Below are 25759 nucleotides of genomic sequence, written 5' to 3'. Positions count from 1 at the left end.
AAACTAAAAGCTGACCGACCAATTGTTTCCATATTGGGCACGCTGTTTCAAGAGAAACATCATTTACATATATGAAGAATATTTTCAGCTCCAGATAACGGCAGATTGCGTCAAAAGAACAACCCGTGGAAGAGCTATAAAACTGAAGGAAACAATTTTTTTATGACCAGGTGAACATTTTGGAAAACCAACGTTCCCAAATAAAAACGATAAACTCAACCTGTAATATGAGCAGATCAGGTACAACAACAACTATCGGAGAAACTGTAAGCTGACCAACCAATTGCTGCCATATTGGGCACGCTGTTTCAAGAGAAATATCATTTCCATATATGAAGATCCTTTTCAGCTTCAGATAATGGCAGCTTGCGTCAAAAGAACAATCCGCGGCAGAAGCTATAAAAGAGAGAAACGTTTTTTTTATAACCAGGTGAACATTTTGGAAAACCAGCGTCCCCAAATATAAACGATAATTTCAACATGTAATATGAGCAGATAAGGTACAAAAACAACTATCGGAAAAGCAATAAGCTGACCGACCAATTGTTTCCATATTGGGCACACTGTTTGAAGAGAAACATCACTTCCATATATGAAGATCATTTTCAGCTTCAGATAATGGCAGATGGCGTCAAAAGAACAATCCGTGGCAAAAACTATAAAACAGTGAAAAATTTTTTCATAATCAGGTGAACGTTTAGGAAAACCCACGTACCCATATCAAAACGATAAATTCAACCTGTTTTATGAGCAGATCAGGTACAACAACAACCATCGGAGAAACTAAAAGCTGACCGACCAATTGTTTCCATATTGGGCACGCTGTTTCAAGAGAAACATCATTTACATATATGAAGAATATTTTCAGCTCCAGATAACGGCAGATTGCGTCAAAAGAACAACCCGTGGAAGAGCTATAAAACTGAAGGAAACAATTTTTTTATGACCAGGTGAACATTTTGGAAAACCAACCTTCCCAAATAAAAACGATAAACTCAACCTGTAATATGAGCAGATCAGGTACAACAACAACTATCGGAGAAACTGTAAGCTGACCAACCAATTGCTGCCATATTGGGCACGCTGTTTCAAGAGAAACATCATTTCCATATATGAAGATCATTTTCAGCTTCAGATAATGGCAGATTGCGTCAAAAGAACAATCCGTGGCAGAAGTTATAAAACTGAGAGAAACAATTTTTTCATAACCAGGTGAACATTTTGGAAAACCAGCGTCCCCAAATAAAAACGATAAATCCAACCTGTAATATGTGCAGATCAGGTACAACAACAACCATCGGAGAAACTTTAAGCTGACCGACCAATTGTTTCCATATTGGGCACGCTGTTTCAAGAGAAACATCATTTACATATATGAAGAAAATTTTAAGCTTTAGATAATGGCAGATTGCGTCAAAAGAACAATCCGTGGCAAAAACTAGAAAACTGAGTGAAAAAACTTTTTCATAATCAGGTGAACGTTTAGGAAAACCCACGTACCCATATCAAAACGATAACTTCAACCTGTTTTATGAGCAGATCAGGTACAACAACAACCATCGGAGAAACTAAAAGCTGACCGACCAATTGTTTCCATATTGTGCACGCTGTTTCAAGAGAAACATCATTTACATATATGAAGAATATTTTCAGCTCCAGATAACGGCAGATTGCGTCAAAAGAACAACCCGTGGAAGAGCTATAAAACTGAAGGAAACAATTTTTTTATGACCAGGTGAACATTTTGGAAAACCAACGTTCCCAAATAAAAACGATAAACTCAACCTGTAATATGAGCAGATCAGGTACAACAACAACTATCGGAGAAACTGTAAGCTGACCAACCAATTGCTGCCATATTGGGCACGCTGTTTCAAGAGAAACATCATTTCCATATATGAAGATCATTTTCAGCTTCAGATAATGGCAGATTGCGTCAAAAGAACAATCCGTGGCAGAAGTTATAAAACTGAGAGAAACAATTTTTTCATAACCAGGTGAACATTTTGGAAAAACAGCGTCCCAAATAAAAACGATAAATCCAACCTGTAATATGTGCAGATCAGGTACAACAACAACCATCGGAGAAACTGTAAGCTGACCGACCAATTGTTTCCATATTGGGCACGCTGTTTCAAGAGAAACATCATTTACATATATGATCATTTTCAGCTTCAGATAATGGCAGATTGCGTCAAAAGAACAATCCGTGGCAGAAGCTATAAAACTCAGAGAAACAATTTTTTCACAACCAGATGAGCATTTTGGAAAACCAACGACCCAAATATGAAAGATATTTTCAACATGTAATAAGAGCAGATAAGGTACAAAAACAACTATCGGAGAAGCAAAAAGCTGACCGACCAATTGTTTCCATATTGGGCACGCTGTTTCAAGAGAAACATCATTTCCATATATGAAGATCATTTTCAGCTTCAGATGATGGCAGATTGCGTCAAAAGAACAATCCGCGGCAGAAGCTATAAAAGAGAGAAACAATTTTTTCATAACCAGGTGAACATTTTGGAAAACCAGCGTCCCCAAAAATAAACGATAATTTCAACATGTAATATGAGCAGATAAGGTACAACAACAACTATCGGAAAAGCAATAAGCTGACCGGCCAATTGTTTCCATATTGGGCACACTGTTTGAAGAGAAACATCATTTCCATATAAGATCATTTGCAGCTTCAGATAATGGCAGATTGCGTCAAAAGAACAATCCGTGGCAAAAACTATAAAACAGAGAAAATTTTTTTTCATAATCAGGTGAACGTTTAGGAAAACCCACGTACCCATATAAAAACGATAAATTCAACCTGTATTATGAGCAGATCAGGTACAACAACAACCATCGGAGAAACTAAAAGCTGACCGACCAATTTTTTCCATATTGGGCACGCTCTTTCAAGAGAAACATCATTTCCATATATGAAGATCATTTTCAGCTTCAGATGATGGCAGATTGCGTCAAAAGAACAATCCGCGGCAGAAGCTATAAAAGAGAGAAACAATTTTTTCATAACCAGGTGAACATTTTGGAAAACCAGCGTCCCCAAAAATAAACGATAATTTCAACATGTAATATGAGCAGATAAGGTACAAAAACAACTATCGGAAAAACAATAAGCTGACCGACCAATTTTTTCCATATTGGGCACACTGTTTCAAGAGAAACATCATTTCCATATAAGATCATTTTCAGCTTCAGATAATGGCAGATTGCGTCAAAAGAACAATCCGTGGCAAAAACTATAAAACTGAGAGAAAAAATTTTTTCATAATCAGGTGAACGTTTAGGAAAACCCACATACCCATATAAAAACGATAAATTCAACCTGTATTATGAGCAGATCAGGTACAACAACAACCATCGGAGAAACTAAAAGCTGACCGACCAATTTTTTCCATATTGGGCACGCTCTTTCAAGAGAAACATCATTTACATATATGAAGAATATTTTCAGCCTCAGATAACGGCAGATTGCGTCAGAAGAACAATCCGTGGCAGAAGCTATAAAAATCAGAGAAACAATTTTTTCACAACCAGATGAGCATTTTGGAAAACCAACGACCCAAATATGAAAGATATTTTCAACATGTAATAAGAGCAGATAAGGTACAAAAACAACTATAGGAAAAGCAATAAGCTGACCGACCAATTGTTTCCATATTAGGCACGCTGTTTCAAGAGAAACATCATTTCCATATATGAAGATCATTTTCAGCTTCAGATAATGGCAGATTGCGTCAAAAGAACAATCCGTGGCAGAAGCTATAAAACTCAGAGAAACAATTTTTTCACAACCAGATGAGCATTTTGGAAAACCAACAACCCAAATATAAAAGATATTTTCAACATGTAATAAGAGCAGATAAGGTACAAAAACAACTATCGGAGAAGCAAAAAGCTGACCGACCAATTGTTTCCATATTGGGCAAGCTGTTTCAAGAGAAACATCATTTCCATATATGAAGATCATTTTCAGCTTCAGATGATGGCAGATTGCGTCAAAAGAACAATCCGCGGCAGAAGCTATAAAAATGAGAGAAGCAATTTTTTCATAACCAGATGAGCATTTTGGAAAACCAACGACCCAAATATGAACGATATTTTCAACAAGTAACATGAGCAGATAAAGTACAACAACAACTATCGGAAAAGCAATAAGCTGACCGACCAATTGTTTCCATATTGGGCACACTGTTTCAAGAGAAACATCATTTCCATATATGAAGATCATTTTCAGCTTCAGATAATGGCAGATTGCGTCAAAAGAACAATCCCTGGCAGAAGCTATAAAACTGAGAGAAACAATTTTTTCATAACCAGGTGAACATTTTAGAAAACCAGCGTTCCCAAATATAAACGATAATTTCAACAAGTAACATGAGCAGATAAAGTACAACAACAACTATCGGAAAAGCAATAAGCTGACCGACCAATTGTTTCCATATTGGGCACACTGTTTCAAGAGAAACATCATTTCCATATATGAAGATCATTTTCAGCTTCAGATAATGGCAGATTGCGTCAAAAGAACAATCCGTGGCAGAAGCTATACAACTGAGAGAAACAATTTTTCATAACCAGATGAGCATTTTGGAAAAGCAACGACCCCAATATGAACGATATTTTCAACAAGTAATATGAGCAGATAAAGTACAACAACAACTATCGGAAAAGCAATAAGCTGACCGACCAATTTTTTCCATATTGGGCACACTGTTTCAAGAGAAACATCATTTCCATATATGAAGATCATTTTCAGCTTCAGATAATGGCAGATTGCGTCAAAAGAACAATCCGTGGCAGAGGCTATAGAACTGAGAGAAACAATTTTTCATAACCAGATGAGCACTTTGGAAAAGCAACGACCCCAATATGAACGATATTTTCAACAAGAAATATGAGCAGATAAAGTACAACAACAACTATCGGAAAAGCAATAAGCTGACCGACCATTTGTTTCCATATTGGGCACACTGTTTCAAGAGAAACATCATTTCCATAAATGAAGATCATTTTCAGCTTCAGATAATGGCAGATTGAGTAAAAAGAACAATCCCTGGCAGAGGCTATAAAACTGACCGAAACAATTTTTTCATAACCAGGTGAACATTTTAGAAAACCAGCGTAGCCAAACATAAACGATAATTTCAACATGTAAAATGAGCAGATAAAGTACAACAACAACTATCGGAAAAGCAATAAGCTGACCGACCAATTGTTTCCATATTGGGCATACTGTTTCAAGAGAAATATCATTTCCATATATGAAGATCATTTTCAGCTTCAGATAATGGCAGATTGCGTCAAAAGAACAATCCGTGGCAGAAGCTATAACACTGAGAGAAACAATTTTTTCATAACCAGACGAGCATTTTGGAAAAGCAACGACCCCAATATGAACGATATTTTCATAATGTAATATGAGCAGATAAAGTACAGAAACAACTATCGGAAAAGCAATAAGCTGACCGACCAATTGTTTCCATATTGGACACGCTATTTCAAGAGAAACATCATTTCCATTTATGATCACTTTCAGCTTCAGAAATTGGCATATTGCGTCAAAAGAACAATCCGCGGCAGAAGCTATAAAAGAAAAACAATTTTTTCATAACCAGGTGAACATTTTGGAAAACCAGCGTCCCCAAACACAAACGCTAATTTCAACATGTAATATGAGCAGATAAGGTACAACAACAACTATCGGAAAAACAATAAGCTGACCGACCAATTGTTTCCATATTGGGCATACTGTTTCAAGAGAAATATCATTTCCATATATGAAGATCATTTTCAGCTTCAGATAATGGCAGATTGCATCAAAAGAACAACCCGTGGCAGAAGCTATAAAACTGAAGGAAACAATTTTTTCATAACCAGGTGAACATTTTGGAAAACCAACGTTCCCAAATAAAAAAGATAAACTCAACCTGTAATATGAGCAGATCAGGTACAAAAACAACCATCCGAGAAACTGTAAGCTGACCGACCAATTGTTTCCATATTGGGCACGCTGTTTCAAGAGAAACGTCATTTCCATATGTGAAGAATGTTTTCAGCTTCAGATAATGGCAGATTGCGTCAAAAGAACAATCCGTGACAAAAACTATAAAACTGAGGGAAAAAATTTTTTCATAATCAGGTGAACGTTTAGGAAAACCCACGTACCCATATAAAAACAATAAATTTAATCTGTATTATCAGCAGATCAGGTACAACAACAACCATCGGAGAAACTAAAAGCTGACCGACCAATTGTTTCCATATTGGGCACGCTGTTTCAAGAGAAACATCATTTACATATATGAATATTTTCAGCTTCAGATAACGGCAGATTGCGTCAAAAGTACAACCCGTGGCAGAGCTATAAAACTGAAGGAAACAATTTTTTCATGACCAGGTGAACATTTTGGAAAACCAACGTTCCCAAATAAAAACGATAAACTCAACCTGTAATATGAGCAGATCAGGTACAACAACAACCATCGGAGAAACTAAGCTGACCGACCAATTGTTTCCATATTGTGCACGCTGTTTCAAGAGAACCGCCATTTCTATATATGAAGAATATATTCAGCTTCAGATAACGGCAGACTGCGTCAAAAGAACAACCCGTGGCAGAAGCTATAAAACTGAAGGAAACAATTTTTTTCATAACCGGTGAACGTTTTGGAAAACCAACGTTCCCAAATAAAAACGATAAACTCAACCTGTAATGTGTGCAGATCAGGTACAACAACAACAATCGGAGAAACTGTAAGCTGACCGACCAATTGTTTCCATATTGGGCATGCTGTTGTTTCAAGAGAAACATCTTTTCCATACATGAAGATCATTTTCAGCTTCAGATAATGGCAGATTGCGTCAAAAGAACAATCCGTGGCAGAAGCTATAAAACTGAGAGAAACAATTTTTTCATAACCAGATGAGCATTTTGGAAAACTAACGACCCAAATATGAACGATATTTTCAACAAGGAATATGAGCAGATAAGGTACAAAAACAACTATCGGAAAAACAATAAGCTGACCGACCAATTTTTTCCATATTGGGCACACTGTTTCAAGAGAAACATCATTTCCATATATGAAGATCATTTTCAGCTTCAGATAATGGCAGATTGTGTCAAAAGAATAATCCGTGGCAGAAGCTACAAAACTGAGAGAAGCAATTTTTTCATAACCAGATGAGCATTTTGGAAAAGCAACGACCCCAATATGAACGATATTTTCAACATGTAATATGAGTAGATAAGGTACAAAAACAACTATCGGAAAAGCAAGAAGCTGACCGACCAATTGTTTCCATATTGGACACGCTGTTTCAAGGGAAACATCATTTCCATTTATGATCATTTTCAGCTTCAGATATTGGCAGATTGCGTCAAAAGAACAATCCGCGGCAGAAGCTATAAAAGAGAAACAATTTTTTCATAACCAGGTGAACATTTTGGAAAACCAGCGTCCCCAAACATAAACGATAATTTCAACATGTAATATGAACAGATAAGGTACAACAACAACTATCGGAAAAGCAATAAGCTGACCGACCAATTGTTTCCATATTTGGCACACTGTTTGAAGAGAAACATCATTTCCATATAAGATCATTTTCAGCTTCAGATAATGGCAGAATGCGTCAAAAGAACAATCCGTGGCAATAACTATAAAAATGAGAGAAAAAATTTTTTCATAACCAGGTGAACGTTTAGGAAAACCCACGTACCCATATAAAAACGAGAAATTCAACCTGTAATATGAGCACATCAGGCACAACAACAACCATCGGAGAAACTATAAGCTGACCGACCAAATGTTTCCATATTGGGCACGCCGTTTCAAGAGAAACATCATTTCCATATAATATCATCTTCAGCTTCAGATAATGGCAGATTGCGTCAAAAGAACAATCCGTGGCAGAAGCTATAAAAGAGAGAAACAATTTTTTCATAACCAGGTGAACATTTTGGAAAACCAACGTTCCCAAATAAAAACGATAAACTCAACCTGTAATATGAGCAGATCAGGTACAAAAACAACCATCCGAGAAACTGTAAGCTGACCGACCAATTGTTTCCATATTGGGCACGCTGTTTCAAGAGAAACGTCATTTCCATATATGAAGAATGTTTTCAGCTTCAGATAACGGCAGATTGCGTCAAAAGAACAACCCGTGGCAGAAGCTATAAAACTGAAGGAAACAATTTTTTTCATAACCAGGTGAACATTTTGGAAAACCAACGTTCCCAAATAAAAACAATAAACTCAACCTGTAATATGAGCAGATCAGGTACAAAAACAACCATCCGAGAAACTGTAAGCTGACCGACCAATTGTTTCCATATTGGGTACGCTGTTTCAAGAGAAACGTCATTTCCATATATGAAGAATGTTTTCAGCTTCAGATAACGGCAGATTGCGTCAAAAGAACAACCCGTGGCAGAAGCTATAAAACTGAAGGAAAAAATTTTTTTCATAACCAGGTGAACGTTTTGGAAAACCAACGTTCCCAAGTAAAAACGATATATCCAACCTGTAATATGTGCAGATCAGGTACAACAACAACCAGCGGAAAAACTGTAAGCTGACCGATCAATTGTTTCCATATTGGGCACGCTGTTTCAAGAGAAACGTCATTTCCATATGTGAAGAATGTTTTCAGCTTCAGATAACGGCAGATTGCGTCAAAAGAACAACCCGTGGCAGAAGCTATAAAACTGAAGGAAACAATTTTTTTCATAACCAGGTGAACGTTTTGGAAAACCAACGTTCCCAAATAAAAACGATAAATCCAACCTGTAATATGTGCAGATCAGGTACAACAACAACCATCGGAGAAACTGTAAGCTGACCGACCAATTGTTTCCATATTGGGCACGCTGTTTCAAGAGAAACGTCATTTCCATATGTGAAGAATGTTTTCAGCTTCAGATAACGGCAGATTGCGTCAAAATAACAACCCGTGGCAGAAGCTATAAAACTGAGAGAAACAATTTTTTCATAACCAGATGAGCATTTTGGAAAAGCAACGAGCCAAATATGAACGATATTTTCAACATGTAATATGAGCAGATAAGATACAAAAACAACTATCGGAAAAGCAATAAGCTGACCGACCAATTTTTTCCATATTGGACATGCTGTTTCAAGGGAAACATCATTTCCATTTATGATCAATTTCAGCTTCAGGTATTGGCAGATTGCGTCAAAAGAACAATCCGCGGCAGAAGCTATAAAAGAGAAACAATTTTTTCATAATCAGGTGAACATTTTGGAAAACCAGCGTCCCCAAACATAAACGATAATTTCAACATGTAATAAGAGCAGATAAGGTACAACAATAACTATCGGAAAAGCAATAAGCTGACCGACCAATTGTTTCCATATTGGGCACACTGTTTGAAGAGAAACATCATTTCCATATATGAAGATCATTTTCAGCTTCAAATAATGGCAGAATGCGTCAAAAGAACTATCCGTGGCAATAACTATAAAACTGAGAGAAAAAATTTTTTCATAACCAGGTGAACGTTTAGGAAAACCCACGTACCCATATAAAAACGATAAATTCAACCTGTAATATGAGCAGACCAGGTACAAAAACAACCATCCGAGAAACTGTAAGCTGACCGACCAATTGTTTCCATATTGGGCACGCTGTTTCAAGAGAAACGTCATTTCCATATATGAAGAATGTTTTCAGCTTCAGATAACGGCAGATTGCGTCAAAAGAACAACCCGTGGCAGAAGCTATAAAACTGAAGGAAACAATTTTTTTCATAACCAGGCGAACGTTTTGGAAAACCAACGTTCCCAAATAAAAACGATATATCCAACCTGTAATATGTGCAGATCAGGTACAAAAACAACCAGCGGAAAAACTGTAAGCTGACCGAACAATTGTTTCAATATTGGGCACGCCGTTTCAAGAGAAACATCATTTCCATATAAGATCATCTTCAGCTTCGGATAATGGCAGATTGCGTCAAAAGAACAATCCGTGGCAGAAGCTATAAAAGAGAGAAACAATTTTTTCATAAACAGGTGAACATTTTGGAAAACCAACGTTCCCAAATAAAAACGATAAACTCAACCTGTAATATGAGCAGATCAGGTACAAAAACAACCATCCGAGAAACTGTAAGCTGACCGACCAATTGTTTCCATATTGGGCACGCTGTTTCAAGAGAAACGTCATTTCCATGTATGAAGAATGTTTTCAGCTTCAGATAACGGCAGATTGCGTCAAAAGAACAACCCGTGGCAGAAGCTATAAAACTGAAGGAAACAATTTTTTTCATAACCAGGTGAACACTTTGGAAAACCAACGTTCCCAAACAAAAACGATAAACTCAACCTGTAATATGAGCAGATCAGGTACAAAAACAACCATCCGAGAAACTAAGCTGACCGACCAATTGCTTCCATATTGGGCACGCTGTTTCAAGAGAAACGTCATTTCCATATATGAAGAATGTTTTCAGCTTCAGATAACGGCAGATTGCGTCAAACGAACAACCCGTGGCAGAAGCTATAAAACTGAAGGAAACAATTTTTTTCATAACCAGGTGAACGTTTTGGAAAACCAACGTTCCCAAATAAAAACGATATATCCAACCTGTAAAATGTGCAGATCAGGTACAAAAACAACCAGCGGAAAAACTAAGCTGACCGAACAATTGTTTCAATATTGGGCACGCCGTTTCAAGAGAAACATCATTTCCATAAAAGATCATCTTCAGCTTCAGATAATGGCAGATTGCGTCAAAAGAACAATCCGTGGCAGAAGCTATAAAAGAGAGAAACAATTTTTTCATAACCAGGTGAACATTTTGGAAAACCAGCGTCCCCAAATATAAACGATAATTTCAACAAGTAATATGAGCAGATAAGGTACAACAACAACTATCGGAAAAGCAATAAGCTGACCGACCAATTGTTTCCACATTGGGCACACTGTTTCAAGAGAAACATCATTTCCATATATGAAAATTTTCAGCTTCCGATAATGGCAGATTTTGCCAAGAGAGCAATCCGTGGCAGAAGCTATAAAAGTGAGAGAAACAATTTTTTCATAACTAGGTGAACGTTTTGGAAAACCAACGTTTCAAACAAACAATAATTTCAACCTGTAATATGAGCAGATCAGGTACAACAACAACCATCGGAAAAGCTATAAGCTGACCGACCGACTGTTTTCCATAATGGGCACGCTGTTTCAAAAGAAATATGATTTCTGTTTTGCTTATTGGGTACAAAGTTTTAAAGAAAAACATCGTTTCCAAATAGGAAGAATATTATCAGCTTCAGATAATGGCAGATTGCGTCAAAAGAACAATCCGTGGCAGAAGCTTTAGCAACTGAACGTCGAACTAATTTTCATCTGTAGATTAATTTTTTTAGAGAACAACGTTTCCTAAAAGAACAATATTTTTCAATTTGCTAGAGCGAAATTCCGAAACACTAAAACTTGACCGGCAAACTTAAACAATCATCCAACAATTTTCAAATTCAGCACGTCCACAAAATTCATCGATTTTAACATGAAATGATCATCATCTTGACATAAAGCCTTCCGAGTCCGAACTCGCTCACGGAAGATTGATTGTTTTAAGCAAACGGTCATTACGTCAATATAAAACATAACCGATTACCGTTTGAGGAATTTCTCTCGAACACTCGAACAGGGGTTGCCTATGTTTCTGGTAATTTTAAGCCTAGTGAGGGCATCCGCATTTGTTAAGAGGGGCAGAAAACAGGGGTGGGGTCGAACTCCAAGAGAACTAGCTCCACAGATACTTATACCCTCCTATGAACCAGTATATGCCGTTTCTCAATAAGGAAAGACTAATTACTCAAGCAAGCGCAATTCGACATCATTTTCTAGAACCAATGGTACGTCACAAAGAAAAAATTGTGTATAAAAGACACCTTACTACAACAATTGCTTCTGTAAACTTCCTTCGAGAGCAATTAAAACATCCGCGGTTCAAGGAATCAGAATCAAAACAATTGTCATAATTACCTTGATGAGAGTCAAAATTATGGTTACCGTGAAACAAAATACCACTGCTAATATACGTCCTCTCAGTGGCTTGGAACCATCCTTCTCTCGCTTTGAAGAAGTTGGTGGCAATTTGTGTTGGTCTGCTTTGACTACTGAAAATTCACACTTGCTTGACAAATTCTGACAAGCACTTGTGGAGTCCACCACTGAAACATCACTCTCTTCTGGAGATGAATTAGAATTATAACTAGTTGCTTTTCTGTCGTGCAGACGATACTGAACTAATATTTCTCCATTCAAGTCGTCTCCCGAAGCAAGACGCACCATTCTTTAAATCCAAACAAGGCAAGGAACGATCCCGAATTTCAAATCGACAATTGAGTACGATAAATAAAGCGAGCTCTGACTTCTTACGATTGTTTTGAACGTATACATTTCCGTACTCCTCAGAAGAGACTACTAATAACAAAATTGATAAAGTCTTCAGTCAATATTGCACACTGTTAAGTAACTTTCGGCCAGTTGTATCATTGTATCACTATCATAACTTTGGTCACTATGATACCTTGATTTGGTTATCTTTTGGCCCCATGCGATTAACCTGAAATCCAACCAACTCATTGTGCATCTTGTTTTATTAAGAAAAAACACGCAGTACAACGTCATAAAATGCTTGAAAAATCACCGGAAAATAGCACTATGGTTTTGTAGGGGGACTGGAGGCTAGGCAAAAAAGACTCGACAAAATAGTCGAGTTTCGCAGTAGCACCTTTGAACCCTTCGCATAGTCGAGCTTTCACCTAAATTGAACTGAACACCATACCGACCTGAGTAAGTTATTACAAGTTGTAACAAAGCATCGAAGGCTGATGGGTCACCGAGAAAAAAAACAAATAAAACAAGTATAGGAATCATTTGTCGAATGTACGTTATTTAAATGATTGTGTGTGTTTTTCATGCTTCAATAAAGCTGTCCAACAATAATCAGATTGCCGTAATGGATGCCAAAGAGACGTGTATGCTGTAGAATATAGATTCCGAAAAAGAGAATTGAGTTGATGAGTTATCGACGCCTCTTAAAAGAGTATGAAAAGGACCTTTCGGCGATAAAGATCAAATGTGATCAAAACCAATTCACGCAAATGACCAAACTTTCACTTAAGATTGAAAAAGAAGATCACGAGCATATGCCGTTAAAGAAAAGGTGTTACTCAATTTTTTTCAGCTTTTCTGTATGAACAGATGTAAAACAAACGAAGCTCTCTCTCTCTCTCTCTCTCTCTCTCTCTCTCTCTCTCTTTCAAGAGCGTCCGACAAAGAATTTGACAATATAACAGGACTGGTCCTGTCCTTAACTTCAATTTAAAGAGGACAAAAAACTAAGACCTGGCTATAAGCCTCATTAGAAGAACAGCTTTTGATAGTCAACAAAACCTTACAAAAAACACTTTTTCCGTACTTTGAAAAAGTGTTTAAGTCATCAAAGAGAACACAAGATTAAAATCAACGTTCACATTACAGGACCATAGTTCTGTGACAGTAATGACCACCTTGGTAAACACCAAGAGAAAATAAAAGGAATATAAAATACCTGTCAATGGAGTCAAAGCCACTCAAACTATAAAATGTGAAATATTCAGAAAAAAATGTTAATTAAAATAGAACTTAGTAAACGAAAGGAAGCGTAAAATTTTACAAAACAAAAAGACCATGTAGAAAAATTAACATTACCTGCAAACAGAATTAATTAAATACAGTCATTTTGATCTTATAGAAAGGCAATGAGAATAATTACTACAAAGATAACGAAATTAGAAACCAAAGGGAAATACATGGGGAATTTAAAATCTGCCTTTTTTCAAAACAAATGTTCTTGAAGTAAACTAAAGCACCAGCTACACGCTGAAACCAAGGAAAGACTTTAATTTTCAGGTTTTACCATGAAAACCTGTCAGAGACACCTGTCAAGACTGAGTTTAAGTATGGAGAGACAGAAAGAACAACAAGCAAGCAGAACTAAATACCATTCATTATTGAGTCCAAGAGTCAGGACAGCAAAAAGAATTCTCAAAAAAGCCATGACTAAGAAATTAAATCGTGATTAAGTCCTCTGAACCATTAGCTGCCCGTTGATGGATTCAAAATTGTAATTCTTCAACATTAGAGCTCTTGTATGACTTCATAAATGCGTTCGAGAATGAACAAGATCAACAATGGTAAATTGGCACATCAGGATTGAAACAGAAAAAGAAAGATTGAAGTTGACAAAAATTTTTTCCTAAGTTTCAAAAATTGTTCTAATTCAGTGTGAAGTTTCTGTTAGATTCTAAACCTTTACTTACTTCAGCTTCTAAACTGAAGGGATTAGGCTTAATACTAATATCAGTTAGGAATCGCTCTAATAAACTTTTATAACCTAATGCACTATGATTTAATGACCGGGTTTTATCGGTTTATCCCTTTTCTTTTGATTTTGTTCTTTTTACATTGACCGTATTCACTACAATGCGTAAGTCAATGCGTGAAAAATTTAGAATCCATTCATTTGAAAGTGAGTGAGGTAAGTCAGAAGTCAAACGTGAAAATCGTGACTTATGTAAAACGAAAAACGTGATCAAAAGGTAAAGCGAATTAAAAAACATAGCAGGACAAGTCCTGACGTACAATTCAAAGAATTTCAAAAAAAGACAGCACCCCAATACAATTCAAATTCTTTGAATTGTAAAAAGGAGAGCGCCTAAATAATAGCCGTTTGAGAGGCTGACGGCGGCTATAAATAAGAACAAAAAATTGTTTATAACTTCGAAAGAAATTAAAAGTAAGCAAACTTTTTGAAATCAAAGTAAAATACTAAGTTCTTACATAATGGTTTTATTGGTATCCCAATTAGAAAACATTCAACAATTTGCCAACATAGGAGCCGTAAAGTTTGTAACCCCTTAAAATGTTGAAGTATCAATCTCATTGGTGTCTAAATCATTTACAGAGTGATGAAAGTCAAATACAAAAATTTTCTCGCGCAATTCAGTTAAAAAATACTGCCAATCAGCGTAGAAAATAACAAAATAACGCAGAAAAACAAAAAAACAGGAGTCACTTTGCAACACGAGAGCAAGAAACCAGTCAACAGAAAATAAATTTTCGCTCGAACACTTTTCTCATTCCAATTCAATATAAAATTCGAAAAAAATTCACGACGCAAAACCAATGAGAAAGTTTAATACCGAGATTAGGAAGTTAGAAGAAAATTAATAGAAACAACAGTCAAAATTAATGAATGCCTTTTTGAAAACGAAATGGTCTCAATGTATAAATTCAATAGATACTGAAACCAAGGAACAACTTTGTATTTGTTTAACAACAAAGCCTGTGGCACCTATCAGAACTGAGAATAAGTACTAAAAATAGCAGAGAACAATCAAGGAAAACTCAACTGATATTTTGTGAAATAGTGTCAAAGTTGAAAGAACCCTTGTATATGAATAGAAAACAAAAACGTAAACCGAGTAACGGCGTAAAAATTGATTTAGAACGATAGACGATGAAAATCAAATCAGCCGGAGTGTAGCCTAGATTAATTTTTTCGGGGTAAAAGTTTCCGACCAAGGAGGGGCTTAGCTCCCACCACCTGCGTACTAGGCAGAATCATTTACCACTCGGCTATCACGCCCTTGTCATAGCATATCTTGCAATCACTTGTTTTAGAAATAGATTAAATTCTGGATAAGAGCAATTTAGTTCACGCAAAAATAAAAAAGTCAGGTGTGAAAATGTCACTCCAGAAGTGATGCCGAAAGAAAAGAAAACGGTCAAGCAAACAATTTTGCAAAAAGTGACAGTACTAAGACTCTGAAGAACGAGAAAATCAAAAACTCACATTTGTGTTTTAAAAATAGTTTTTCAAAGACGATAAAAACTGCAATTGCAACTATCAAATAGCCTATATTGTGCCACATTATAGAGATAAACAAATCATTCAGTATTGAGTCTAAGGGACATGACAAAAAATTATGAAATTGCGCATACCGAAAATAAATCAAGAAAATTTTTCTAAATTAAAGTGACGAAATCCTGTAAATTTTTAGCTTGCATTTGATGGATTCTAACATTGCAGTTTTGCAACACTGGAGCCCATTATTAACTCTTAAAAGCATTTTAAAAATACATAAGAAGTCATTTAGTAAAAACTCAATAGGAAGATTGGGAAAAACAGAAAACAGGAGTCAAACTGCACACACAAGCAAAAAATGAATATAGAAAGTGAAATTTTGTAGAAAATGTGTGACACCTGTCATTGCCGAGAATGAGCACCAGCAGAACAAAGAACAGGCTAGCAAAACGTTTAAAAAACTTATATTTTTTGATAATGTCTAAGTAGTCGATTATTGGTTGTAATTTAGGGAGTGATGTATGACAACTATTATAAACAATTTTTCGCGCAAATCAGAAAACCTGTGCTAATAAGCGTTAAAAAATGACAATGATAACGCACAAAAAAGCAGTTGAAGAGAAGCACAAAAAATGAGAAAAATTGTAATTTTGCAGAAAGGCGGTGCAGAAAAAGTTCATACAAACACTACGCGCCAGACGTCGAAACAAAAACAATAGGACAAGTCCTGAGCTGCAGTTCAGGGGGTTTTGAGTTACTAGAACCTAAACCGACAAATGTCGGAAGAATTGCTCTTGAACGATAGGCGAGGCGATTTAATTCAAGGTTTGTAGCCTAAAACAATTTTTCTTTATGGGTGCAAAAATCCTTGACCCCAACGGGATTCAACCATTGACCTCCCGATCCATAGGCACCCGCACTAACCACTGCGCTATGAGTCACTTATTTTAACTATATTGCAGCCGATTATATATTAGCAACAAGCTTTACTTCAGAGTGAGAGCAATGGAGATCACTCAAAAATGATGAACGAAAGCGTAAAAACGTCACTTGAGAAGTCAAAGAATGTTCTAGAAGAAAAGCGCAAAATTGTCAAGCGAAAAAAATGCATAAAAAGACACACACGATTACAATAATTGCTATGAACTTCGTTCAAGAGCAATTAATAACCAATAGACTCAAATTAAATATTTGAATAGAAACAATTCAATTCACGAAACCAGTCGCTTTTTCGCTCCATTTACTGTTTCAGCAAGACCAAAATCATCACTCCAATTTGACTTGAAAAGAATCAAAAAGATTGAATGATCTTAAAATTTAGCGCCTCAAAATAATTCAAATTCTTTGAAAGGTGAAAAAAACGGAAGTGACCGCAATATAGCTACAATCAGCTTACAGCTATAATAATATTAACTGTTATTCGCCAGTTGACGTTACTAGCGAATATTAATTGACAGTTGACGTAACAGGCGCTTCTGTGACGTAATTATTTTCAGTATTGGTGGCCGTTTTGCTCGTAGTATTACTGTATTAGCGGACGCAAAATCTTTCACATTTTTAAATTATAATTGATAAGAGATTTATAAAACCCCAAAGTAGTCAAAAGTAAGCAAACTGCGTGGCAAGCAAAATGGGCTTGTAACAGATAATTCCTCATTTTAGAACAACGCAAGTATCAAAAAGTTTATTTTATTAGTTTCTTCATATGTATCAAAGATTTGGTAAAAACTGAGCACCTATCATCTGAGATAAAGGCAGTAAATATATTCAATGTTCACACATTCACTTGCGTCACATTTCGAGCCCAACTATTGCTGTTTGTCATTATCATTTTGCATGCATTCGAGAATTTTTTCGGACTACTCAACGTAACTTGTCATTAAAGTCTCATCAAAACTCAATACTTTTTAATATAGGTTAAAATCCAATTTCGTTGATGTATCGAATCACATGAGAAAAATGCTAGAAATTAAAGAGTTTATTTTCGCTGTGCTTTTACCATAGTGAGTTAGCTTTTGACAGGTTCCAGATTCTGATAGTTTTTGTGGCAAATAGAATCTGTTTTCTTCTAACCCCGCGAAGATAATCAACTTATAAAGCTAATTTTTTTCATTGCATTTGCTGTCAACGCTAAAGAGATACTTAATTATGTTCATAAGTAGTTCATCAACATAGAAAGGGGTAAAGAAGACAGCTCAGTATTTGGACCAACTAACCAGATGCGATAGTCTTACTGGGTCAAGTTGGTAAAGTTGATAGCGGTGGGGTCAGTAGGTGCGAATAAAGATCTCAAATAATTCATTTCAGCTGAGAGATGACTTAAAGAACTGGAGAAGGTAGGCACATCACTTTCGTTTCTAAACCCCATCATCAACTGTTCCATGTTTCCTTGTGGAACGTCTGGGCATTTTGTGACAAAAAATTGCATGAGAAAAGGTCTAAAATTTGCAAAGTCTACCAAGGCCATCGAGTGGATTCCTTGCAGTGTCTCTTCTTCGTTCAGCAGTTGATTCCTCTCCAAAAGTTGGGAGAGAAGCAAAACCAGGAAGGATTCTCGCAATTTGGTTTTGAATATCTCATTGTTGTACAAACAGAACACTTCGTTAAGTCTTTGAAGAGCATTAATAGCGTGTTTGTACACATTTATATCCGGAAACAACAAACACTGTCCGAATATTTGGAGCAAGGCTACGAAATGTTGTGACGTCACAGATCCCTCGGTTTCATCGAAGAACTTACTCCAGTGGACTTTAAGCACTTGAAACAACAGATCCAACATGCTAGTAATGCAGTCGGGCGAGTAGTAGTTCTCCTGGTTAATCAACGGAGCAATAGTGTCACAGATAAAGGTAATAATTCCCGGAAGAAAAACCAGAAACTTTTTTGAAGGTTCTTCCGCGATTCTCATCAACGTCTTTACAAATTTTGAAATGATCTCAATTTCCAAATCAGATGATTTTCTGCAGAATATTTGCTGAACCTTCTCCGGAGTAAGCTGACTAACCAAGCTATTTATAATGAGGGTGATTTTCTCAGGCCCCAGCTGCGATTTGAGACACTCAAGAATTGAATGGTAGGCATCTAAGATTTGACCACAGAGCGCTGCATTTGAGAAATGATTCGCAGACAAAACCAGAATGTCTTCTATTAGAGGTTCCAATTGCTCCAAACAAACTTCACGCGTTCTTTTCACTTCTCCGGGCAAGCACATCAAAATGGACGTGAACAAAGAGAGCCCGCGCTCTATCTCCCCTTGCTCTATATTGGTCAAACTTGTTTTCTGAGCAACTGAGTGGAAATTACCGAATAACTCCGAAATCCACGATGACAGAATTGGCACCCTCGATTCCCAACTTGAGAACTCGCTGGTCAAGTTTTTGCTGTAAGCCCAGGAAGCTATTATACCACAGCACAAAGATTGGGCGAACTTACATTGCACGTCTGGAGGTAGATGGGCAAAATTTGAGCTAAGCGATGACTTCAACAGATGGTAGAAACTGGGTAGTTTCAGAAGGAATATAGCTTTGACAGTGGAAGAGTGTGAGAAAAGAATTTGTGATAACAATCTACTAAAGACAGCTTTGCTTGAATCAAAAGTCTCAATGACTTCATGAGCCATTGCGAAGCTCTCATCTGTCAAGGACTGAATTTCGTCCAAGGCCTCACTGTTTCCCAATTTCACAACTTGGCCCAGAAACGCAGATACCCAATTGATCATCAGCTGCAGCGATCCCAAACTCAACGCCAGTAAATTTGAGAAATCACTGTGCAACGTTTCCGAAATTCCTGCACCTTCAATTTTGTACAGCGAGAATTGTAAGTTGGTTTTGGAAATGAACACCAAACCTGACAAGAATTTTTTGGGTAAACATTCTTCCATTGCTTCAGAAGACACTTGCATTGAGGAGAAGAAAGTCCCGTTAACCATTCCTATCAGGCGACAGATAGTGGCGAGGTCTCTGACCTTGCAATGTAGTCTCAAGTTATCATACTCGCCTTTGATAAAAAGTTGATACGTAACTTTTTCGTCAGTTTTGTGAATGCACGACACAATGGTTTTGAAGTCTTGAAGTAGAGTCGTGAAGAGAACATTGACAGCTGATAGAATTTCAGAGGGGTACAGGTCACTGGATGCTGCAATTAGTTCCAAATTAGTCCTCTGGAATTTTTCGTATTCTGTTTCTTTATCATCGTCTAAAGTTTCGTCGTCCAATTCGTCCAAAAATGACTGGTTGGAAGCAAACGTTACTTTAGACAGAATTTTACTGAAACAACACAAACATAAACCGACTCGTCGAACGAATTTCTCGCAAATGACAAGCGAGGAGTCGGTATTGGTTGTAGCTAGATTAAGTTTAGAGAGGCCAGACGCATTAGGTGATAGGGGGCAGATAATGAGCTGACGGTCCAAATCTATCAAAAATCAAATTCACGTTGCCCTTCAAGCCATGAAGCTCTGCTTCATCGACAGCTTCCGTGATTGGTACACTTAAAACCTGAAAAGTCAAAGAGCTGGCTAAACAGGTACTTAATACCCATAGTAAACAATTAATTATCTTTTATGGATGAAACGTGCGGAAAAAACAGGACTATAGAAGAAAAAACAGGTTAGCAAAAAATTTTGTGTGTTCAGTGTCTTGAGAAAATTAAAACTGACTTGCAATTAAATATATATAAAATTTAAAACTGACTTGCAATTAAATATTTTTAAAGTATGAGAGAACAATGGCACTCAATGGAGGTGAAAACGTTCAAAGAAACAAAGGTCATTATCAAAATTTTTTATACTGAAGCGACTCACAGCATGGGAACCTGCTGAACAACAAAAACATTACTGCAGCCAAGATCTTTTTTATAGCTGCGAAGCTGTAAGCTGAGCGAAGCTATATTGCGGTGCTCTTGGTTTTTTTTGTTTCGTCGTCTGACGCTCTTTTTTCGTTTTACATTTGTTCACACAGCAAAGCTGAAAAAGTCAAATTTTCTGAATGACTTCTTCCTCTCACTAACGGCATTTGCGCGCGTGACGTCATTTCTCACTCGCTTTAGCAAAAGTTTTTAGGTTATTTGCGTGATTAGATTTTGATCATACGTGACTTACCTCACTCAATAAAATGACTTTTGCACTTTAAAACTAAGTTTAATTTGAATTTGTTTAAGGTCAAAGGAACTCATATGTACAGTATAGGTCCCTAATAAGAGGCTTCTGCGGAATGAATTTTAACAAGCTTTATTAATTTATCGCTGAATGTTTTTCAACTAGTTTTTTTGAGCGGCGTCGATTTTTTTTCAAATTAGATCTTTATCTGTTTCTATCTCTATTATATGGCACGCAGGTCTATTCTTTCGCAGCTATTCCGGCAATCTGCCGGCTATTTTCTTCGACTGGAAATCATTTTGTACCTCAAATATGCAAAAATATTCAAATCCGCTCAAATATGCAAAAAATAAAGGAATTGTAGCAAAAAATACAAAAAAAAATTGTGAAAGATGAGCCAAGTTTGCTCTTGAGAGTTTCTATGACCTCAAACTAATTCAAAATAAGCCGAAGCTTTAAAAAGCAAGAGTAATTTTTACTGAGTGCGGCAAGTCACGTATGATCAAAATCTAATTACGCAAATGAAACATCAGCATTTGTAAAAAAAAAAATCAAAAACTCCAGCGTTCAAAAATTCACTCAAAAAATTAAACCGAATGTTCTAGAACATAAGCGAAGAACTAGTCAACAAAACGGCAAAGCAAGTAAGTCAGGTATGATCAAAAACTAATCACGCATATGAACTGAAAACTGTTGCTAGAGCGAGCGAGCGAGCGAGAGAGAGAGAGAGAGAGAGAGAGAGAGAGAGAGAGAGCAAGACAAGACATTACGCGCGCCAACACCATTAGTGAGAGGAAGAAGCCAATCGGAAAGATTGAATTTTTCAGCTTTGCTGTGTGGCTAAACGTAAAACAAAACAAGAGAGTCAGACGACGAAAACAACCGACTAAACGTAGGAAGAATTGCTCTCGAAGACTAGTGGGAGCTCTAATCAATTGCAGCCTGCTTCAGTCCGGGGGGGGGGGGGGAGGGGAGCCTAAATGGGACCCAAGAAGTTCAATAGTGGGCTTCAAATAACCACATTAGGGTTTAACATATACCACTATTAGGATTTAAAGTAAAAAACGGCACCAGTTTCGGCGCAATTTTCATTTGAATTTTAGTATTAAATTGCCGCCAATATATTTCAGCTGCTTGAAATTGTGATGAGAAAGAATTTTAGATCACGCGAAACGTAAAAAGTCAAGGGCGTAAAAGTGACTCGAAAAGTCAAAATTGTCAAGCGAAAATTTTGCATAAGACACACACGTTTACAATAATTGCTATGAACTTCGTGAAAGAGCAATTCAAAAAGTATACCAGGACAATTCCGACGTAGAATTCAAAGAGCTTAGTTAAATAATTAAAAAATAAGACCAAGACTAGACTATGAATGGACTGGAAAAACCATTTCGAAATAATTCCATAAAAAACGGAAAAAAACAGTAAATATCGAAGTTAAATTGGCGCGTGAACAAAAACACAAGCGAGAAAGCGAATTTTTGTTCAAACACTATTTTCTCACTTTACTAAAATTAGAGTGAAAAAAATTGAACGCCGCAAAACTACTCGCTTTTTCGCTCCACTTCCTTTTTCCGCCTAATCAAAATCATCACTTCAATTTGACTTCAAAAATCATAAGAATGTGAGATTAGATCATAAAAAGACAGCGCCCCAATACAATTAAACCTTTGAATTGTAAAATAAAACAAACCGACAAATGTCGGAAAAATTGCTCTTGAACGACAGGCGAGGCAATTTAATTCAGGGGCTGTAGCCTAAACAATTTTTCTTTTTGGGTGCAAAAAACTTGCCCTCAACGGCATTCGAACCATCGCCCTCCCGATCCCTAGGCACCCGCACTACCCGCTGCGCGATTATATATTAGCAACAAGCTTAACTTCGGAGTGAGAGCAATAGAGATCGCTCAAAAATGATGAACGAAAGCGTACAAAAGTCACTTGAGAAGTCAAAGAATGTTCTAGAAGAAAAGCGCAAAATTGTCAAGCCAAAAATTTGCATAAAAAAGACACACACGTTTACAATAACTGCTATGAACTTCGTTAAATAGCAATTAAACAGGAACACCGCAATACAGCTACGCTCAACTTACAGCTTATAATAGAAAGTGGTCAAATGGACAAAAACGGCTAAAAATGGTTAGCTCTATGCATTTTCATGTCGAAAAAATATTCGAAGTCAAAAAGTCAATCACTCAAGGAAGCTCATGAACAAAACCTTCTCTTCGCTCAGCAAAAATTAGTTTACACGACAATTTTATTCACTTTCGCATGTAGCTCAAAACGCCGCCTGAACACATATAACTTCGAGTAAAAAACCTCAAGAAATCTAATATTCCTATTAGAGTCGTAAAGAACCAAGAGATGGCCAACAATAGCTCGCTATCGCAGCAATAAATAATTGTCATCTCCACAGAAATTTTCCATCCATTACGTCTAATTTGGCGCTGATTGAGAGCTTTCAATTCAGGGGGGTGGAGAGGTCAACAGGAAGACGTTTCAAAAGCACAACTAACATTTGTGTCAATTGTACGTCAATAAAATTAATTTCAGCTCATAACTCATCCCCAGTTATTGCGACGAAGGGCGCGCTTCGCCACATTAACTGGCCCGTTGTTTCTGGATTACATTTCACAGCGCGTGGGAGGCATGAGCATGAACAGCGGTCAGCAACCGTTTTCCTTGGCATGATTTGGAATTTTAGTCAATATGGATGCGTATGACTACATTATTAGGGAGTATCGTGAAAATAGCAATGCATAGGGAGGATTTAGAATGAAAGCGCTTGCAATTATCTTCCATTTGATCAGCCCCCAATCTCTTTCTCTAACCTGCAAAGTTCTTTCACAGTTGCTCTGTACAAGGCGTCTATTGGACTGCCAGACTCTCTCTTGTCGACAGTGGCCTTCAAGTGGTCCAAAATGGCAGTCCAGACCTCCAAACAAGACAGGTAGATATCACAAGCATCCTGATGGAAGGTAAAAGTGATCAACTGAGATAGGAAATGCTCCATGGGAAAGCCTTCCAGAGCTTCGAACCTGGCGAATTGAGACGATGCAAGAAGTTGGAGGAAAAAGACGAGCTTGGACAGAAAGGACTCCGGGTAAGAATTGTTGATGTCAATCATGGTCATAGAGTGATGGAAAATAGTAACTAGAAATGACTGTGTATCTTTGGGAACATTTTTTGGCCATGATTTCATTAAGACAGTCCATGGCTAGCAAACTGAGACTGTCATCACCAGGCTGATAGGTTTGTCCGTTTGCACACGAGGGGATCTGACAGTAGCTTAAGAGGATCATTACAAGTTGATTGTTGAGGTTATTGGCAAGAGGAATCCAAGTCAACATTTGAGTTAGGGTCTGCAGACATTCCGATATGAGACTCTTCTCGTACTTCTGTAACATGGCATTCCATTCAACAGTAAAATCGAAGCATCAAATTCGCTTAATCCATTTACATTATTCTTTCCTTCAACCTATTCCGTTCCCGTGTTCCTTTTTACATGTTTTGCATATGACTTTAAATTCTACACGACAATAGCAACAATGCAGCCTTAGATTTCCAAACACTATCCAAAGCTCTGGCAGAAACACTAGGAAATGTAGGATATTTAATCAAATAGAATCTGAGTATTAGAGTCCGAAGTATAGTGCACTTCTACAGACAAAGAGCTCAGACACCATGTTCTAGCTAAAATTGCTTCCATATTCAGAGTGCTCTTACCTTTTCACGCGATTGGTACAGCCCGGACATCAATTGCACTAGAAACTGGAGCACGTTCGGAACGGATTCCAACAAAAATTTGGCCAGCAGAGCTCTTCTTGCAACGCTCATGGTCTCCTTGGGTGTTATGAACTCCTCAAATGTGGCTCGCAACAACGTCAGTCCTGCCAGCTGTGTTTCTGGATGACTTATGAAGCCCATTATATAATTGAAATACTCCGGATCCTTCTCCGGCCATTCACAGCGTGCAATATCGGCAATTAGTTTACATAATTTATTCAGAACGTAGTACTGAGATGATTGTGCGTTTTCGAAGAGAAATCGCCTCACGGCGAACTTGAGGTCATTTTTCTGAACATCATCATAACGTGGCCAATTATAACAAACACAGGCTTGTAAAATATTAATAGCAAAGGTTCGAGTGTAGTCCTGATTTGAATTTCCCAGGAAAAACAAAGCTTGTTGGAGGCAAGTTTGCTGTTGGAAGAACCTTGAAAGGACGTCGTCAATTTGTTTGCGTCTCTCATTCGTGCAATAAGGACTGTAGAACTCGTCCAGTATGGACTCAAGGCTGAAAAGACTGGCCTCCAAGTCTTGTGCTTCTTTCAAAAGGTCATTATTTTGAATGGGGGCAGGCTCAGGACAACCTGATGCCATATTTGGTTCAATTTGTACAAAGTTATCTGAAACGCACAAAAAGCTCACTGGTCACAGAGTACTTGTCATAAGCTCCCCAGTCTATTGCTAAGTAGGAGAAAAAATTTCTTAGCAGAATTGTGTAAAATTACTCAGCTTGTGGATGGCAATGAGGATCACACTGATACAAAAAAAAGCTTTTCTCCTAATAAATTTTGATAATGTAAAGCAACAAGGCGGCTCGGTAATGTGCGATGGCACATAAGGTTCCGACCCCGCCCATCCACAATTTTGGCATAATTGTCTACCAAATGAGGAACAGATAGAAAAACCCAAAAATTATTTTTTGCGAATCCCAAAAAAGCCAAAGTCTTTTTCAAAAAATTCTGTATG

At 37.2% G+C, this 25759-nt stretch overlaps 2 protein-coding genes across 2 annotated transcripts in view; both read right to left on the bottom strand.

The window, feature by feature from the left end:
- The window catches only part of LOC142338191 (solute carrier family 35 member G1-like), a 48722-nt gene extending 36052 nt beyond the window's left edge, over positions 1–12670 (bottom strand). Inside the window, exon 1 of the mRNA XM_075387830.1 lies at positions 12040–12670. Coding sequence (XP_075243945.1) covers positions 12040–12348 — 309 coding nt within the window. The 5' untranslated portion in view covers positions 12349–12670. The remainder of the gene's footprint in view (positions 1–12039) is intronic.
- Positions 12671–17579: 4909 nt separating this feature from the next.
- Positions 17580–25433, bottom strand: LOC142337396 (exportin-6-like). Its single transcript, XM_075386564.1, is given in 4 exon segments — positions 17580–20175; positions 23836–24183; positions 24185–24402; positions 24731–25433. Coding segments are annotated over 4 exon segments (3258 nt in total). The 5' UTR covers positions 25388–25433; the 3' UTR covers positions 17580–18140.
- Between the last annotated feature and the right edge of the window lie 326 nt (positions 25434–25759).

The sequence above is a fragment of the Convolutriloba macropyga genome, chromosome 4, assembly GCF_964194025.1.
Source record: "Convolutriloba macropyga chromosome 4, txConMacr16.3, whole genome shotgun sequence".
Lineage (NCBI taxonomy): Eukaryota > Metazoa > Xenacoelomorpha > Acoela > Convolutidae > Convolutriloba > Convolutriloba macropyga.
The sequence above is the reverse complement of the archived record's forward strand: the minus strand, read 5'-3'. Positions and strand labels throughout refer to the sequence as shown.